This window comes from Leptonotus elevatus, chromosome 2, assembly GCF_054856555.1.
Source record: "Leptonotus elevatus isolate MCC_2025b chromosome 2, RoL_Lele_1.0, whole genome shotgun sequence".
NCBI lineage: Eukaryota > Metazoa > Chordata > Actinopteri > Syngnathiformes > Syngnathidae > Leptonotus > Leptonotus elevatus.
This window is the reverse complement of record NC_141240.1, coordinates 20,284,170-20,300,906: the sequence shown is the minus strand read 5'-3', so window position 1 is coordinate 20,300,906 and position 16,737 is coordinate 20,284,170. Positions and strand designations below refer to the sequence as shown.

Sequence of the window (16,737 nt, the reverse complement as noted above, 5' to 3'; positions counted from 1 at the left end):
GGTCAGCACGAGGCTGTGCAGGGGGCGCACGATATGTTAAAGCCACGCTAGTAGTGTCCTGCGAGTGCATAGCAAATGATTGAATGGTTGGTCACGCCATCAGGTCTCTGATTTGTTGCTCTTCATCGGACACAGTGGTTTCAAAATCACAATACTCACAGGCATATATTCTTTATCTTTGGTGTAAAAACAACAACAACAAAAAAACAAGACTATTATGCAATTTAATTGATTGAGTTCGAGTAGAAGTGACTCAACACATATGATGCACAAACTGTTGAACTATTTAGATTCTGTTTATGTCTGTGTTTTTATAAAACATTCTTTTATACAGTACTATTTTTCTTATTTAAAAAAATACACATTAGACATTTTTTTGCTTTTGTTTTTTGGGTGGCTGGGATGGAAGTCCCATTCATTGCAATGAGGAAAACGATTTGAGATGCATCACTGTATCTGTTTTGATAACTTGGCACAATTAAAACAAAAATTAAAAAAATAAAAGTTTTTTTTTTTTTTTTTGGGCTCAGGCTTTTATGCTTAAAAAAGTGTTTGGTATTTTGTTAACATTGTGAAAAGACTCACAAAAATACTTAATTAACTAATGATACAATGGGGGTGGGGTGAGTATGTTTTGTTAAGATAATACTGAGAATACACATATATATATATATATATATATATATATATATATATATATATATATATATATATATATATATATATATATATATATATAAACAAGCTGGAGGCACAAGACAAACATCATTAATCAATTCCAAGAAATTCTCTTAATCCCATGGATGGTAATGTCTTGCTTTTCCAAAAGTGTCACTGTAAAAATGAATTTACTCTAGTACAGTAACGATAACGAAGAATTGGTACGTCGTTACTTTACCCAGCCAATACATCCCCAACGCCCCCCACCCCTCCTTCCTCCTCCTCCTCCTCCTCCGACTCATCAAACTGCGCAAGGTAAGGTGCTTTCAGGTCCAGTGGCGTCCTTATCCGCACGTCACCTGTCGCCGCCATGAGGTGTGTTTTGCTTCTTTGCGTCCCGGAAGCAACGTAGGTGGATTAACGAGTTTTCGGGGCGGAGGAGTCACGACAATTGTGACGGAGCCGGTTTCCAGCGTTGTGTGGTTCTGAAGCGCGGCTAGCGTTAGCTAACCGCGAACGACACCGAACATTCAATGAGAGTTCGGACTTGAAGCTGAAGCCCACGCCTCTAATGAGCGTCACTTTGATGGTCAACGCGGCTCTCTAGTATTCGGGAAGCTTGTGAACGCAAGGCTGGTGTGTTCCGGCCAATCCGGGAACCAAGGTTCGGTTCGGTACGGTACGTTGCTTTGCTTTGCTGGATAATTCTGGGCGATGGGGACTCAAGTACCCAGCAGAAAGAGGCTGCCCAACCAGGAGAAGCTGACCGCAGAGGACGATGCACTCAAACAGATCGCCCGGGAGGTGAGTTTTCCTCAAGTCCAAAGAATTTTCTTTCAATCAATAAAATGTAAATCAAGAATAATAATGAAATGTACGATTATTATTATTATTTATATGATCATACAGCCACTATTCAGCGTACTTATATGCTCTATATAATAGCATCCATCCATTTTCCATACCGCTTAGAATGTAAACAAAATACAAATATCAATATCACACATCAAATATATATGCTGAGTATGATAATGTAAACAATACAAATTATACTACTATACTACTGCTGCAACTAGAAGTTGTAATAATAGTAAAAAAAAAAAAAAAAATACTATCATACTTATTAGGCTCAGACGATTTATTTTCTCTATCGTAATATTTTTCATGTCATTTTACTAATAAAAAAATATATATCCAGAATAAAATGTCTTACAAATATGTGCTGTAGACAAAACATGTGTGTCAGACTAGTCATGTGACTGTTGAGATGCAGATTAATGTTTAGAAGCTTAAAGAATGGGGGTCGCGGGCGCAACACACACACGCACACACACTAGGTCAGTGCAGAAAACAAACGGCAGCTTTGGGCTCATTTCTCACCCGTTGCGGGGTGGGGATGGGTAGCTTCCCAATGTTCAGGTTGCCAGCCCAAAGAGTATGAGGGATGCACACTCACTCTCACCTCCGTAATATTAGAGGTTATGCTAGTTTTGAAAAATCTGATTTTGATCCACCCATCTGTTAGCAGACACACGTCTGAAAATAATATTGACAAATAACTCAGCATATAACATGAACAGGTGTGAGACATTAGAGTGATTATAATTGGTGTACTGGTGATTCACAAGCGACTGCTATGCAGGCTGTGTGGATTAATTACAATTCTAGAATAGCTGTCTGTCCTATTGTACATTAACGCTGGGATTGACTGGTGACCAGCCCAGGGTGTAGTCTGCCTTTTTTCCTGAAGTCAGCTCAAATGAACTCCAGCTCCCTTAAACTCTGAAGGCGTCATATAAAATGGATGGATAGATCTTCCACAACTTCATGGTGTAAAACTATTCATAATTAGACATTTTTGCATTCCATGTGCAGTCTTTAGGAAAAATTTGAACAAATCATCCAAACCAGCCTCCCATTGTGGTTACGGGTCAGGGGGAAGAACAATAAGTTCCGTGTACATAGATGTGCAGTCATGCTCGCTCATTCATTCAGTCAACTTTTAGGACAAGTGGGAGTAAAATTCCATGCCATGATTAGGTCAAATTATTCTTTCTTTGTTTTCACGGGGATCCACTCAAGCTTGTTTTACTTTAGTGCTACATAATAGACTATTCAAATTATTATTATTGTTGTGAACAGTGGGGCCTAGCTTAAAAGGGCACCCTTTGCAGCTCCTCCTTTGGCTCTTCCATATGGCAATGGCACTTTCAATCACGTTCTACCAACTACCAACTACGTTTAGTTCTTCCCCTATATACAGAAACCTTCAAACAACGAACATACTTCCTTGACGTTGACAAACTTTCGCTCCAGCATTCTTCCAGCCCCATTGGAATGTTGCACTGTGCGGCCACACATATCGCGCATACCAGAAACTGCCACTAGTTGCGTGACAAACTGGCGTGTTTGAACTTTTTAGATAAAATTATGGCAAGCCGTTTGAACATTTTTTTAATATTCAATTCGGGCTGAACTATTTACAAAAATAATGAATTGTGATTTTTCTCTCAATGTTGTGATTGTGATATGTGATTAGACAATGAATTAATCTGTATTACGATAAAAAATACAGTGCCAGATTTATGGTACATAAATGTTTTGGTCTTGTAGGTTAGGCTTTTGCTAACAAAAAGCAAATCAACCGTGATTTAATATGAAAGACAGTTTATTGATCTGCTTCACTTATTAACTTTCTAAATATTTTTCCCTGCAGTTTTTTAAGCATTCACTACAACAATAAAAAAAAAAAAGTACTAAACAAGTGTGGTGTAAAAATAAGTAAGTCATAAATCAGATTACAAAAATAATGTCAACAAATCTATGGCTTTATCACTTCAACTTTTCACGTTTAATGCAATAATGATATGTAAATATATGGACTGCAGTTCTTAAGCACTGAACCTATATATGACACTAAAAATAGAAGTACAGTACATATATAAAAACTAAAGCATACCGGCAGACTAAAATTGGGCTGTTTTTTCTTTCCAAATTGTAGTTTTTAAGACAATTGTTGAGACCTAATAACTAATTAGTGCACACTGGTTTGTGCATGTACTGTACTAGTACTGTATGCTCTTTGTCCTCACTCGACAATTCAGCACACTAGTACAATAACTACGGCGCAAGAGTACAACTACAAACATGTAGTGAGGCAAAACAGTGCACTACTTGACAACTTGGTGCTACAAGTACTACTAGTGTGTAGTGACATTGTAATATTCTACCAGTTAGCATCAAGTTTGTCACTAGTAGTAATACTAGTAACAAGTAGTTGTTTAACTATTGCCCTTGGTTTACCTTTTGTTCTAGTACTGCACTGAAATGTCATAGTAGTGGAAGACCGTTCTACTAGTGTCCCCTAATCACACTGTAGGTGTGCCAAATTGCACTAGTGTGGACAGAGAGCATACTAGTACATGACCAAGTCAGCGCACTATAGGATATTGTATAAAGGCTCCAAAGCCTTGCCATGTAAAAATGCTTACCTACTTTGCAGGTTGCCATGTCTGCATCGATAATCATTCATTATGAATATAATTATTAATTATGAACCCTATCTATGATGTATCAAAGAAAGACCATTTTTATTACTATTTAAAATATCAATTAAACCGTCCATTAGTGAACCGCACGATTGATTTTGTTTGCGTTGTTGATGTTTATTATTCATTTGAGTGGTTCTCAAAGTATGATACCAACATCAGTATCATACAGAGTCACTGGCTAAGTACAGTCAAGTAAGTTGTATTTAACTTTGAAGTTCAATGCATTTGCATTCTATCTTTAGGAACGGTTTGTTTTTGAAAATATAATTACGTACCGTACAAGTTAATGTAGTGTTAAAGTTCAAACTAGTGTGCATAATGTTACACTGGATGTTCAATATACTTTTAGGAATAAAACTCGTCTCGATTACAATGAGCACTTAGACTTACTACTCTACTGTAGTTTAATGTTGGCCATTATGATGGTGTTTGTAGAGGTGTAAAAAAATAAAAATAATTTAAAGAACTCTTGATGAAGAGTAGATCTTGACGTGGTTGACGTCTGTGACAGGCAGAAGCGCGGTTGGCGGCGAGACGAACTGCAAGGGCGGAAGCCAGAGAGATTCGGATGAAGGAACTGGAGAAGCAACACAAAGAGGTGAGATGCTGTCACTTACCTACCTCACCAGCTAGTCCAATTGTCCCAAATGGGCGCACATGGTGTGAAATTGAATTTTTATAAATGACCACAAAGTGGCCAGCATTGTAGAGCATGTACAGTATACACGCTGCGCTATTGTTGATTAGTGTCATAAATAGAAATTAGTCAAACACATACCAACCATCGGATCAAAATGCTTCCTCTGTTTCAATCTAATTATCGGATGTCTCTAAAAAATTATCGTGACTTAGTATCCTGTGGAGGTTGTGGAAAGATTTTTTATTTTATTTTTTATTCCTGATCTGCTTTCAAAACAATAAGGGCCACCTACAGAAAAAATGGCAAGCCAAAAGATTTCAACCTCACTCTAGTTACCAACAAGCTTAGCTTAGTTATCTTAGCTTCCTTCATTTCTTCATCTACTTCTACTATTACTACTGCGAATACAGTTTGAAATATAAATACAAATCATCAGAATATGCAATATATATATATATATATATATATATATATATATATATATATATATATATATATATATATGCACCCCCAACATCTTGACATGTACTTGAAGTTCAATAGAAAAATCTCCACTTTTTGGGGAAAACTGTAAAGTCTCAATCTTATAGTGACATTGACTAAAACATTTCCGCCCCAAACTTTGTAAGAAAAAAAGATTGCCACTCATCAACACTAATCAACTAACTTGCATTGAGTGACAATAAGCACACATGTGACACACCCTGTGGTCAGAGGTCAGACAGCAGGTAACAGTGTGACTGTTGTTCAATCATCAGTCATTAGAAACATTCATCCTGCGGTGAGTCACATCTCTCTTGTTCTCTAACTTTAATTCTTTGTCTCCTCTTTATTTAAACTGTTTTCACAAAAGCGTCTAATTAATTTTTCGCTCTAACTTGTGTGTGCACACAGCATGTAGGCATCAAACAAACAATTTAGTTTCAAAACCTTGTAGTGTAAACCATGAGGTTAAAAAAGCAACACCCACATTCTACTTTAGGACAATCAAAATGGAGGAGTGTTTCTAATTTGTGCTCCTTTTCCTCTACAGAAGTATTATGGTCTGGATTATAAATGGGGTCACATTGAGCAGTGGATGGTACGACCACGCATCTGCCGCTGGCCCATGAAAACTTCCTCCCACCTAATCTCGTCAAAAACGAATAAAAGAGCATCGCACCAATTGTATTGACCTGGCTGGCAGAGACTGTAACATCTGGAAGGGAAAAAAAGTCATGCCCAATAACATAACAAAGTAGTCATGTTTGCGTTTTCAGATGGATGTCACCAAAGTAAAATGTTAGATTTAGTCACCTGGGTGGAGTCGGAAGGTTTTTACGGGTCGGCTGCACTGCATGTGAGCTGCTTGTTATTGTTGTGTTCATGTAGCATTCCGAGATAATGGCATCACTACTGCCGCTTTCCAGTTTTTCATTTCAACTTTTGTTACGTAACAGTTGTATGCTGTTTTATTTTCTATTGCATGCCAAGAATGGTGTCAAGCATACACATCTCATTTTTTCGGTGTAAGCAAAGATGTGACTCTTGGCTTTATCATAACCGTGTCTTCTCCTTTTCTCTTCTTCTTCGCGGCCTTCAGGAGGATGGCGAGCGTTATTCTCGCCACTCGCGGAGAATCGCTTCGGTCTGTATCGTCTCTGACTTTTCCTTGTCTTTCCTTTGTGAGAAGTTTTCGTGAGTGAAAGAGACGCGGTTACCTCGGGAAATGTGGCCACATCGTCAGTGCAAGTTCTTGACATACTATGAAGTTAACTTGTGTTCATGTTTGTGTTTTCAGCTGTCAGATGATGAAGAGCGGATGTCTGTGGGGAGTCGAGGCAGTCTGAAGGTGACGTAACTTCATCAGTTTGTCTTTGGATTTCATAGCCCTTCTATTTCTTCTTTTGGTTTCATGCCTGGTATACTGTATATCCTCTCACTTCTCCTTCCTTGCATACATCCTCGTCTTCCCACCGATGGTCTCCTTCCATCCTTCTATTCCTGCACCTGTTCTTCCTTTCTACCTTCCCAGCCTTCAGACTACAGCTCATTTCTCGGTTCTGGCTCCCGGGCGTCCTCCAGAGCTAGTTCAGCTCGGGCGAGCCCTGTGGTAAGTTTTGCTCGGTCTGCTTAACCTGACGTTGTAGCTGACTTGGGAGTCAGTGATAGAAACAGTTTTGTTTCAGGCTGCGGTGGATCAAAATGTGTTCATCAACATAGCATCTCCATGGTTTGACTGTTTGTGTGCTTAGGTGGAGGAGAGACTGGACAGAGACTTCCTGGATAGAGTAAGTCGAGTTTCTGTCTTTGGCTCATTTGATCTGGCTGGGCAATATGAGCAGTCAGCAATTTCAAGCAAGAAATGAACACAAATGTTTATCTAACAACTGGGAATTCACTGATGCCAATACCTGATAAGTTGCCTCATATTGGTAACATGGCGTCTATTCAGACTTGTTTATATCCACCACACACTATATTATTATTATTATTATTATTATTATTATTACAGGCTACATTTAAATCTGTTTAAGATTGTTAGAAAACATGCAGCTGGATGTTAAAAAATGGCAATAAATGACAAGTTGTTGCTCTAAAAAGAGTTATATTTGGTTAAAAAGTTGCCATCTTATGGTTTTGATTTTTGAACAGTATTTGGTAAAATTAAAATAACCACAATCGCAAGATGTAATGGCATTATCAAGTATCAGTGCTTGGCATTATTGGTATGTAAATATAAGTAGAGATATCATTGCATCCCTAGTAGCACCAAAAATTGTCACTGAATGTAAAATGCAACAAAAAAAAGATGCTGCTTCCTTACCACATTAACTTTGCCCCTGAAAATGTGAACAAAGTTGCATATATATTTTTGGCAAGGAAAATAAATCTATCTACAACAATGACCATCAGGCTTTAGGCATGGCCTGTTACATGTTCCAATGTCACTCCTACATAGAAAATTTAGGGCTGTAACGATATCCAAACGTCATGATATGATAAATATCACCATATGAACCTCATGATACGCTAATTATCACGGTATTGTGGAGAGGTTGACGATAGAATGCGGTGTTAAGCTGAATGACTGATTTATGGGAGTGAAAACCGCAGCAGTGGCCAAAATATTCCTAATTAAAATTACATTGTCCTAACCACCAGAGGGTACTAAAATTGCACAAATGGAATACAGCCTCACCATTTTAACAGATGTTTTAATATCTTGACATGACAACAATGTTATCATGGCAATTTTATATGGCAACATCGCGATATTGCAGTTATCGTTACTTCCCTGCCGAAAACCTGATCTGATGTGGCAGTTGAAGCAGGGATGGAGAACTACTGTAACTTTCTTGGCTGTATTGCTCAGCCGTGGGAAGTTTAATTCATACCGCTTCCGCCATTACATTGTATTGACGTGTCCTCCTCCTCAGAGCTCCAGGACAGCGCTGAACCTTTCTGCTGCCACGCTCTCGTCACTGGGTGGAGCGTCATCTCGCAGAGGAAGCTGTGACACGTCAATCTCCGTGGAGATGGAGGCGTCAATCAGGGAGATGAAGGTATCAATATCTCACCACCATTTGTCACTCGAGCTGATCGACAATTTTAATGTTATTTTGATCAATAAGAATTCAGGTATGACTGATATTGAATCTCTGAAATTTCTTATGCAAAAGCTGCCATTTCTCTTGGGTCATGCTATGTAACTGTCAGATAGGTGTGGTCTTTTAGAACAGTGGTTCTCAACCCCGTTCTTCAAGTACCACTATCCGCCCTGTTTTCTATGTCTCCAACAGCCAACACAGGTATTTCAAATGATCAGCTAATCAGCAAGCTCTGCATGAAGCCTGATAACGATCCTCAGATGTGTTGGCTGAAGGAGACATGGAAAACAGGCTGGATAGGGGCACTCGAGGACCGGGGTTGAGAACCACTGTTTTAGAAAATGGTCACATGTGTCATATGTTCCAAGATGTATTAAAATAAAGAAATTGTTAACAAGCCATTTAACTGGCCAGAAGAAAATGGCGAGTTAGACTTTCGGATGTTCATTCCTATCTGTCTAATTGTGGTATAAGGGAATGTCTGACTTTTGAATGATGGATACATTGTCTCAGGACTCTGTGGCAGAAGCAGAGGAGAAGTATCGCCGAGCAATGGTTTCAAACGCTCAGCTGCACAACGACAAGTCGACTTTGATGTATCAAGTGGAAACTTTGCGGGAGGAACTGAGCGACATGGAGGAGCTGCTTTGGGAGGCGCGACGGCACGCTGACGAGCGCACAAAAGTAAGTAGGTCGATGGGATGTCAGATGAAAATAGAGCCCTGAATGTTATCGGCGGTTTGAAGTTTTAGTTTTCTTTTAAATTTATTTACAATTAACTTAAAACACCTTTGAAAAGCATCTCCTATGTTCACTCTTAGGTATATATTATAAAATAAAATACAAATAACGAAACAAGGACAGGCAATTAAGAAATCAACTATTACAGTAACAAAGTATTTGTGCTTTATCACTTCCCACCATTGCTTTGTAATGTCGGCATGCCATGTGTGTTTGCAGGCATATGAACGTGAGCGCGACTGTCACATTATCCTTCAGTTCCAGTTTAAAGAGATGAAAGAGACTATGAGACGAAGTGAAGAACTTCTGATGGTCAGTTCAACCCCAAAACAGTCCCAACACACACAAAATGTGCAAAGCTGAGTCGTCACATTCTTCTTCTGCGTGACCTCAGCAAGACCCACTCGTGATGTTGCAAGATGAACATCTTCTTCGGGCAAACTGACCACCTTTTAATGAGCTTTTAACAACAAACACACTGCTTTTTCATTTTCCTTTCTTCCTTGCTTCCTTCCACACCCCCAGGAAGTGTCACAGTTACAAGAACAAACACGTGCGTACTCTCAGGAGGTGTCTGACTTGCAGGAGGCTCTGCAATGGAAGGAAAAGAAGATTGCGGTATGATGTGATGAAATGTCCTAACGTTACAAACACTCAAATGTTGGTCAAAGTAAATCCAGACAAAATAACACCAAACAGATTTGATTTCCACTGATTGTCATACTAATATAATTAATCCATTAACTTTACTTAACCCGCTTTCTCTTCTCTCTCCTGCCTTACGACTTACCTCCCATACACCATTTCATCGTCTTGGCCCCTCTCAGGCATTAGAGCGTCAGAGGGAAATCTCTGACGTCATTCAAATCGAGCGCGACCAGCTGAGAGCTGAGGTGCTCAGCCTCCGAGAAGTTCTCAAGGTACAGAAAAAGAAGTCACATGATGGTGTCGCCATGTCACATGACACGACGTCTTGTAACAATTTGGCCTGGTTCAGCCTTTTTTTTTTTTAAGGAAGGTCAGCCAATCAGAAAAAGAGTGCAAGTCACTGATCGGTCACTGATTATTGATCATCTCCCAAGCAGCAACACGGAGAGGTCATTCCTCCTGAGATCGCAACCAATGGGGGGCCTAGATTGGACGAGGCTGAGGATGAAGTCAGCAGCAGTTTTGAATCCCGGTTGGCGAAGGAAGCTCCTGGGAGCAGAGAGAGCATGCTGGGTAAGGCTAACACAGAATATCATCCGTCTTTTTTTATTCAATGACATTAAAGCCGGGGTGTCCAAACTACAGCCTGCTCATAACTAAGTTTGAGCCGTGAAAATATATCCACTCACCTGTAATAATTGGAATAATTCCCAGCAGACTGTCTCGAGGATTTTCCACACCTTGACAACGAGGCGCTCTAAAGCGGCCACGCTTGCGTGAATCTTGCTGTCACGTCGAGATTTTCCAGCCCGATCATTACAGTTTTAATGTTTAAGCCTATGCAATGAAAGTGAGGGCCGGCGTCGCGCCGGCCGCGGTGGGATCCCGGCCCCGCGGGGCGCGATAACCCCGGGCGCACCACTGGCCCGTCTCGGCCGCCGCTATGGCACATGCGTTACTAAATTGCTCCTAATTTTTATTTATATATGCTTTTTTTTTAATACTTAGAACCCTCTATTACAGGGGTCCCCAACTAGATTGGCAAGAGGTCCACTAACCCGATCAGCCCAATTGACCGGGATCCGGAGATGAAAAACACCCAACCGCAATCATTTCATTTTCTGCTTTTTTATACAATTGTAAAAAAATGTCAATTAATTGACAAAAACTTCAATTTCTTAAATAACTCAACTTATTTTTAGTCTATTGTTCAAATATTTCTTTCATTAATTTCTTTTTTGTGCAAATATTCAATGGTTAAATCTTTCATCTTTAAATCTCACTAGTTATGAATACAACAATTTTCACATTATTTCCTTTCTCATTCAGCATTTCCTTTATGGCCAAATATATGTCCTCTCCTTTCGTATGTCTTTTCAAAGCTGTAATACCCAAAATGTCCTCTATAAATGTTTTCGTCTCCTCGTGATAGAATCGGACATGCACCAAAAGCTGAGCATTGTCACTTACATTGATTGATTGATTGATTCCTCATCCTATCCTCCGAGTGCACGGACCTTAAGTTGCTCTCTTCCTTTCTCTTCAAATAGCATGTCTGCCACTGCTTCCAAACATTCCTCGACCATTCCGGAGTCAGTAAAATGATTTTTGTGTTGCGCCCTGAATCCACTCCACGCGTAGTGAGCTCTCGTAGGCAGATAAACGGGGATCGTAGTGCTCAATGACGGTAAAATTAAAGCATACTTTTCAGTGTCTACTTTTCTGACTTTTGACGCCATACTTCATTACGTTTGTCGTGAGAATGTGTTTATCCCGAAAAACAAACATAACTTTGTCAGCTTACCAGACCCGGCTCTGTCAAAGTACCCCAGCTCAAGCATAGCTGCCCTCTCGTGCGGCAATTCAAAAATCGTCTATAGGTAAAACGGAATATTACGGGTTACTTTTGACCCTACTGTTTTTAGAGTTTAGGATGCAGGGCTACAGGCCACCTCCACATCCTAAAGAATCCAAAATGATTTCCCTTATCACCTTCAACAAAAAGCTGCGGTGTAACGGTTAAAACAAATATATATATATATATATATATATATATATATATATATATATATATATAATATGCAAACAATATATGCTATAATTAGGGTCAAAGAATTTCAAAATTGCTTTACAATTTTGTTTGTATGAAACCTGCGGAGGAAAATGTTTGGACACCCCTGCCCTAAAGCATGATCAGTTCTTGTTGATTTGAATATGTTCTCGTTTATTTATTTGTATTTATTTATTTTTTCAACCTAATGGATGTTCATGTTCCTTGGCAAACCCTCATTGGCTTTTTCCACAAGTGTCTGGGTTAATTCTCCGCTCTCCGTCGTTGACTACTTGTCTGTGCTTGGTGTCCTTCGTGGTCTTTCAGGCAACACTGGAGACACGACATCCCGCCATTGTCAGATAAATAAACCCCCGCAGTCGCTCAGCTTCAGCTCGGCCGACAAGCACGTGCGAGCTACGGGCACGAGCCGAGAGGCCTGTGCAAGACAACAAATGAATCAGAAGGAAAGAAGAAAAGATCAGATGAGGACATTTCCCGCCAGACTCAAACCAAATTGTGTGCCCGTGAACAGAGCAAAACAAGCGGTGAAGCAGAGTGCAAACTCTGACCGTGAGTTGACTTTCACACCGAAAGTCAAGTCAGTGTATGAAGCCAGACTGTGCACAAAACTGTGCAAAAGTCAAGCAAAATGTAAAAAATCCATCTCACATGTTTATAGGACTTCCATTGGGAAAGTCCACAAATCGACAGGCCAGACAATGAACAAACAGCTCGCTCAATGTTTCTCGTCTCCCGCTGCGATGAGAGACAATGTCACAGTGGAGCCATCTTGCTCAACACGTCTCATGCGTAAAAACTGTGAGGATTTTCCTGCAATATATGAGCAAAAAGTCATTGAAAATATCACTGAGAAATGCGAAGCGCCACACGAAGAAGCAGATCATCCAAACATGGCCGACTTTGTTGTTGTGGATTCTTCCTTTGCTGAGGACGCCACTTCTCCTAAAGACCTCCCCGCAGTGTGGCCGAGATCTTCGCCGACCTCTGCTGCCGTCGGTCAGAGTTGTAAGTTCAGAAATTTTGTTGAGGAAATCAAGGTCATGGCGGCTCCTGAATGGGTGCTGCTGAAAGTCCCCGAGGGAAAACTCTTTGAGGAGCAACGCTCCAGTCAGATACTGGAGACAAATATGCAGGCTGCAAACAAGCCTTCCGTGGCAGACATGGACAGTTGTGAGGAAGCACATGAGGAGACGGAGCAGTAAGCAGCTGTGAACGGCAGGAATCAGCTAAGAGGAACACAAGACCATTGAGGAGGTCGGCTCAGTGCAGGGGCGGATCTATTGTAGTGGACACGATGCTTTAGACCACCACAACATTCTAAACTATTTACCTTATCATCACCTTCAACAGAATGCTATGATGCAACAGTTTATTTGATATCTATGATGTATCAACAATATGGAATGCCTTGATCAATATACTGTATTTAATAAATTAAAGTCGCAGAATTAGAAAGTGGCCTATGTTCCTTTTCCAAAGTTGGCTGGGATAGGTTCCAGCTTACCCGCCATCCTAATGAGGACAAGTGACTGATCATTATTTACTCTATAGACTGACATCATTCAACTGTCATGTTTAGAGATATAAATTATTAAGCTAAGGTGGACGTAATTACCTGCCACTGATGTTTGTATTGTATTTCATGTTTTTTTTTTATGTGAATAAAATGTTTGTTGAGTGGAGCTCTAAGTACCCCCCCCCCCCCCCCTATTCTACCTTGTGGCTTTCTCAACAGTGATGTCACAGCATCACGCAGGGGTAAGAAATTGTAAAAGCGAAGAGAAAGTGTCTAATTGGAATCTAACAATTACAGATTTATCTTATTGATCTTCTGCATCAAACCGCCAATCATTTAATATGAAACGATCACGATATAATCCCTCTAATAATTTCAAGCTATAATTCAAATGATTTGAATTCAAATTTCATGAATCATGTAGTGAATTAGCAAATTCATTGGTAGAGAGGCTATTAGTAACCATGCGTTCCCTGCTCTCATTCCAGAGTTGCATCTGAAGAAGTTACTTGAAGAAAGAGAACGTTTCCAGGATCAGGTGCGATCTTATCAACATTTAATCATCAAAGCACAACAATGACCTTCAAAATTTCCCACAAGAGGGCGACAAACAATCATCCTGCAGAATTTTCATTTGTTTTGAAGACGTATGTCTGTTATAGGTGAGAATGCTTAAGACTCAGCTATTTATGAGCCAAAGAATTGGACCTGATCGGAGCCAAAATCCTGACGAAAACGATCTGAAAAATGGCACCGACACGCATGTGGTGGACCTTCAGAGTGAGCCTTCCTCTTTTGCTCACTCTTGTTCATATTCTTCTTTTTAAATGACTTCTCCATTGCACATTTATCTTCTCAGGAGATGCAAACAGACAAATCAGCGAGCTGAAGTTCAAACTAGTGAAGTCTGAACAGGAAGTGGCCAACCTGGAACAGAACGTACGTCGTTCAGCTTTTCCTTTTTGTTGTTGGATTTCTTTGTCAATTCACATAAACATTTCTCAGCAATATTTGTTCCCCATTAAATTAGATTCTATATGCGCAATTAGTATGTTTCATGTCAATTTTGACTTAGGCCAATAGTTTCCTCATTAGAATTGTCTATATGAAATTATAAACTACAAATCTTTTCAAAATGTAGCAATTGCCCATCTGATATTATAAATGGATGAATAAATAAGAACACCACCACTCATTTTTGGATTAAAAAATCCTATACTGTCGCTGTTTGAGAATATTAGTCAACTCCTCTCAAATCCATTTTCCATGCTGGTGCGTCTCGCATTGTCCAGGTCATCCGACTGGAAGGTCAGGTGACTCGTTACCGGACGGCGTCGGAGAGCGCAGAGATAGTCGAGGATGAGCTGAAGGTCGAGAAGAGAAAACTACAAAGAGAAGTACTTTCCTCAAACAATTGCAAAATCTTTAGTATTTTATTTAATTATTGTTATCATTTATGTATTTATTTATTGTTTATCCAAATCTGAGGAAATCTATTCTGTTGTGTTTGTTGTCTGCAGTTGCGTTCTGCTTTGGATCAGATCCAGGAGCTGGAAGCGTCCAACAGCCTCCTCGCCAAACGTCTGGAGAAGATGAAGGCCAACCGCAGCATCCTGCTGGCCCAGCAGTGACCCCCAACGTCCCCAAGAGGAGACTCCCGTCCATCCTCGTCCCCGAATGGACTCGCACCTTCCCGAGGCGGGACTCCTGAAAGACTCGCTGGGTTTGAAAGCTTGTGGAATCTTCTCGCCTGCAACTGGACTGAAAATTGGTTCTGATGGGTGACGGATGCTCGATTGGGGGGGGGTTGGGGGCTTATGGGCGGGCTCTGTGTGACCAGGTCTTATGGGACTCTCTGGAACGTCTCATGCTGTCCTGAGACTCCGCCCACTTGCTCTGACAGGTGCTGAAAAGGAAAACGAAAACTGCTGCCTCATCAGCCTTCTCCTCCAACACTGGCAAGTGTGAAAAGTCGTTTGAGGATTTCATCAATATCAGTTCAAGGTCCTCGATTGAGGGTGCGCTTTGACCTCATTGACCTCACAAATTTAGCACAATTTAGCGCACTAGTGAAATGAATGTCTTACTAGTTTTCTGCTACTGCCTTCCACTCTTCTTGACATTAGTGCACACCATAAACCGTACAATAGTTGACAACTGCATGCAACTAGTATTACCAGCGATGTTGTGAAATTCTAGACAACATCTAGTGCTTCACTGGTAGTACTAGTAGCATGCCCATGTCAACTAATGTACAGTTTTGCCTCATTAGTCACATATCATTCTACTAGTGTGTTCTAGTCATTCTACTCGTGCCCATAGTTGTTCTACTAGAGCACAAGTGAGGATGAGAAGCGTACTAGCATATGGACAGCTCAGCACACTAGTAGCATGAGTAGGGTGTACTAGTAGACCTCTTAGTGGTGTTTTTTTCACTACTGGATAACATTTTTGCGCACTGGTCGAATGACTGTCTTACTATTGACGTTTTTTTTTGTCACTGCACATTTATGTGCACTAGTTGAACAACTATGTGTTACTAGTGGCTGGTCTTTTACTTACTTTACTTACTTACTTTCTATGCACTAGTAGAGCAATTGTATCTTATAAGTGGTCAGACAAATATGTGCAATATGAATTCCAAGTATAACGGAATGTATGGTGTTCCACAGGGTTCAATTCTGGGGCCTCTGCTGTTTTCATTGTATCTGCTGCACCTGGGATCCAACTTAAGAAAGCAGTGGTGGGTTTTAAAGTGCTCTATAGTTGAGTAATAGAGAGAGACAGATTTGATGAAAAGGCTTCTCTCCCTGTTCTTTTTTTTCACCAGTAAACCCGATCCCTATGTCTTGAATTAGAAAGGGAAAAAAAGCACATTTTATTTTCCCAATAAAAAAGGATTCTGTGAATGTGTGTGAGGAAACCGGTGGGGTTCAGAAGAACCACTGACTTAGTGCTTGACATTCCTTTGCACTACTAGAATGACAATGGCGCACCTTTAGAATGATTTCTACCCAGCACTTCACTAGTTGCTCATAAAGTCGTTCAACAAATGCACCTCAGGCAGAAATGCAATACAGTAGAGTACAGTAGTGGGAAAGCATTACTAGTAAGACATTTCTACTAGTGTGATGAATTGTTCTAGGAACGAGGGAAAAGCTTACTATTACGCATATCAATCTTAAGATGGCTATCAAATAAATACTGCGACGGATTGTCATAGGGAGGCACCATTCGCTCTTGGAGAAGCTCTGAGGCTTCTTGATTTATTTGTTTGTAAATACATGGGATGCAACACAAATGTTCACTTGTCTTGA

General features: G+C 40.2%; 1 protein-coding gene across 10 annotated transcripts; it reads left to right on the top strand.

Moving 5' to 3' along the window:
• Positions 1 to 961: 961 nt before the first annotated feature.
• lrrfip1b (leucine rich repeat (in FLII) interacting protein 1b) lies at positions 962 to 16,721 on the top strand. 10 transcript variants are annotated; one of them, XM_086068652.1, is made up of 18 exons: positions 962 to 1,464; positions 4,723 to 4,809; positions 5,885 to 5,932; positions 6,434 to 6,478; positions 6,632 to 6,682; positions 6,866 to 6,943; positions 7,086 to 7,121; positions 8,271 to 8,396; positions 8,955 to 9,125; positions 9,402 to 9,494; positions 9,708 to 9,800; positions 10,010 to 10,102; positions 10,268 to 10,403; positions 13,909 to 13,958; positions 14,083 to 14,200; positions 14,280 to 14,359; positions 14,713 to 14,817; positions 14,941 to 16,721. In XM_086068652.1, the coding sequence occupies exons 1-18, from the start codon at positions 1,375 to 1,377 to the stop codon at positions 15,049 to 15,051; spliced, it is 1,611 nt and encodes a 536-aa protein (XP_085924778.1). In that variant the 5' UTR covers positions 962 to 1,374; the 3' UTR covers positions 15,052 to 16,721. The 10 variants fall into 10 exon arrangements, with proteins under 10 accessions (XP_085924778.1, XP_085924777.1, XP_085924771.1 ...); XM_086068651.1 differs by having other exon boundaries at positions 10,265 to 10,403; XM_086068645.1 differs by lacking the exons at positions 13,909 to 13,958; positions 14,083 to 14,200; positions 14,280 to 14,359; positions 14,713 to 14,817; positions 14,941 to 16,721 and adding an exon at positions 12,208 to 13,889 and having other exon boundaries at positions 10,265 to 10,403.
• The last annotated feature ends 16 nt before the right edge of the window (positions 16,722 to 16,737 follow it).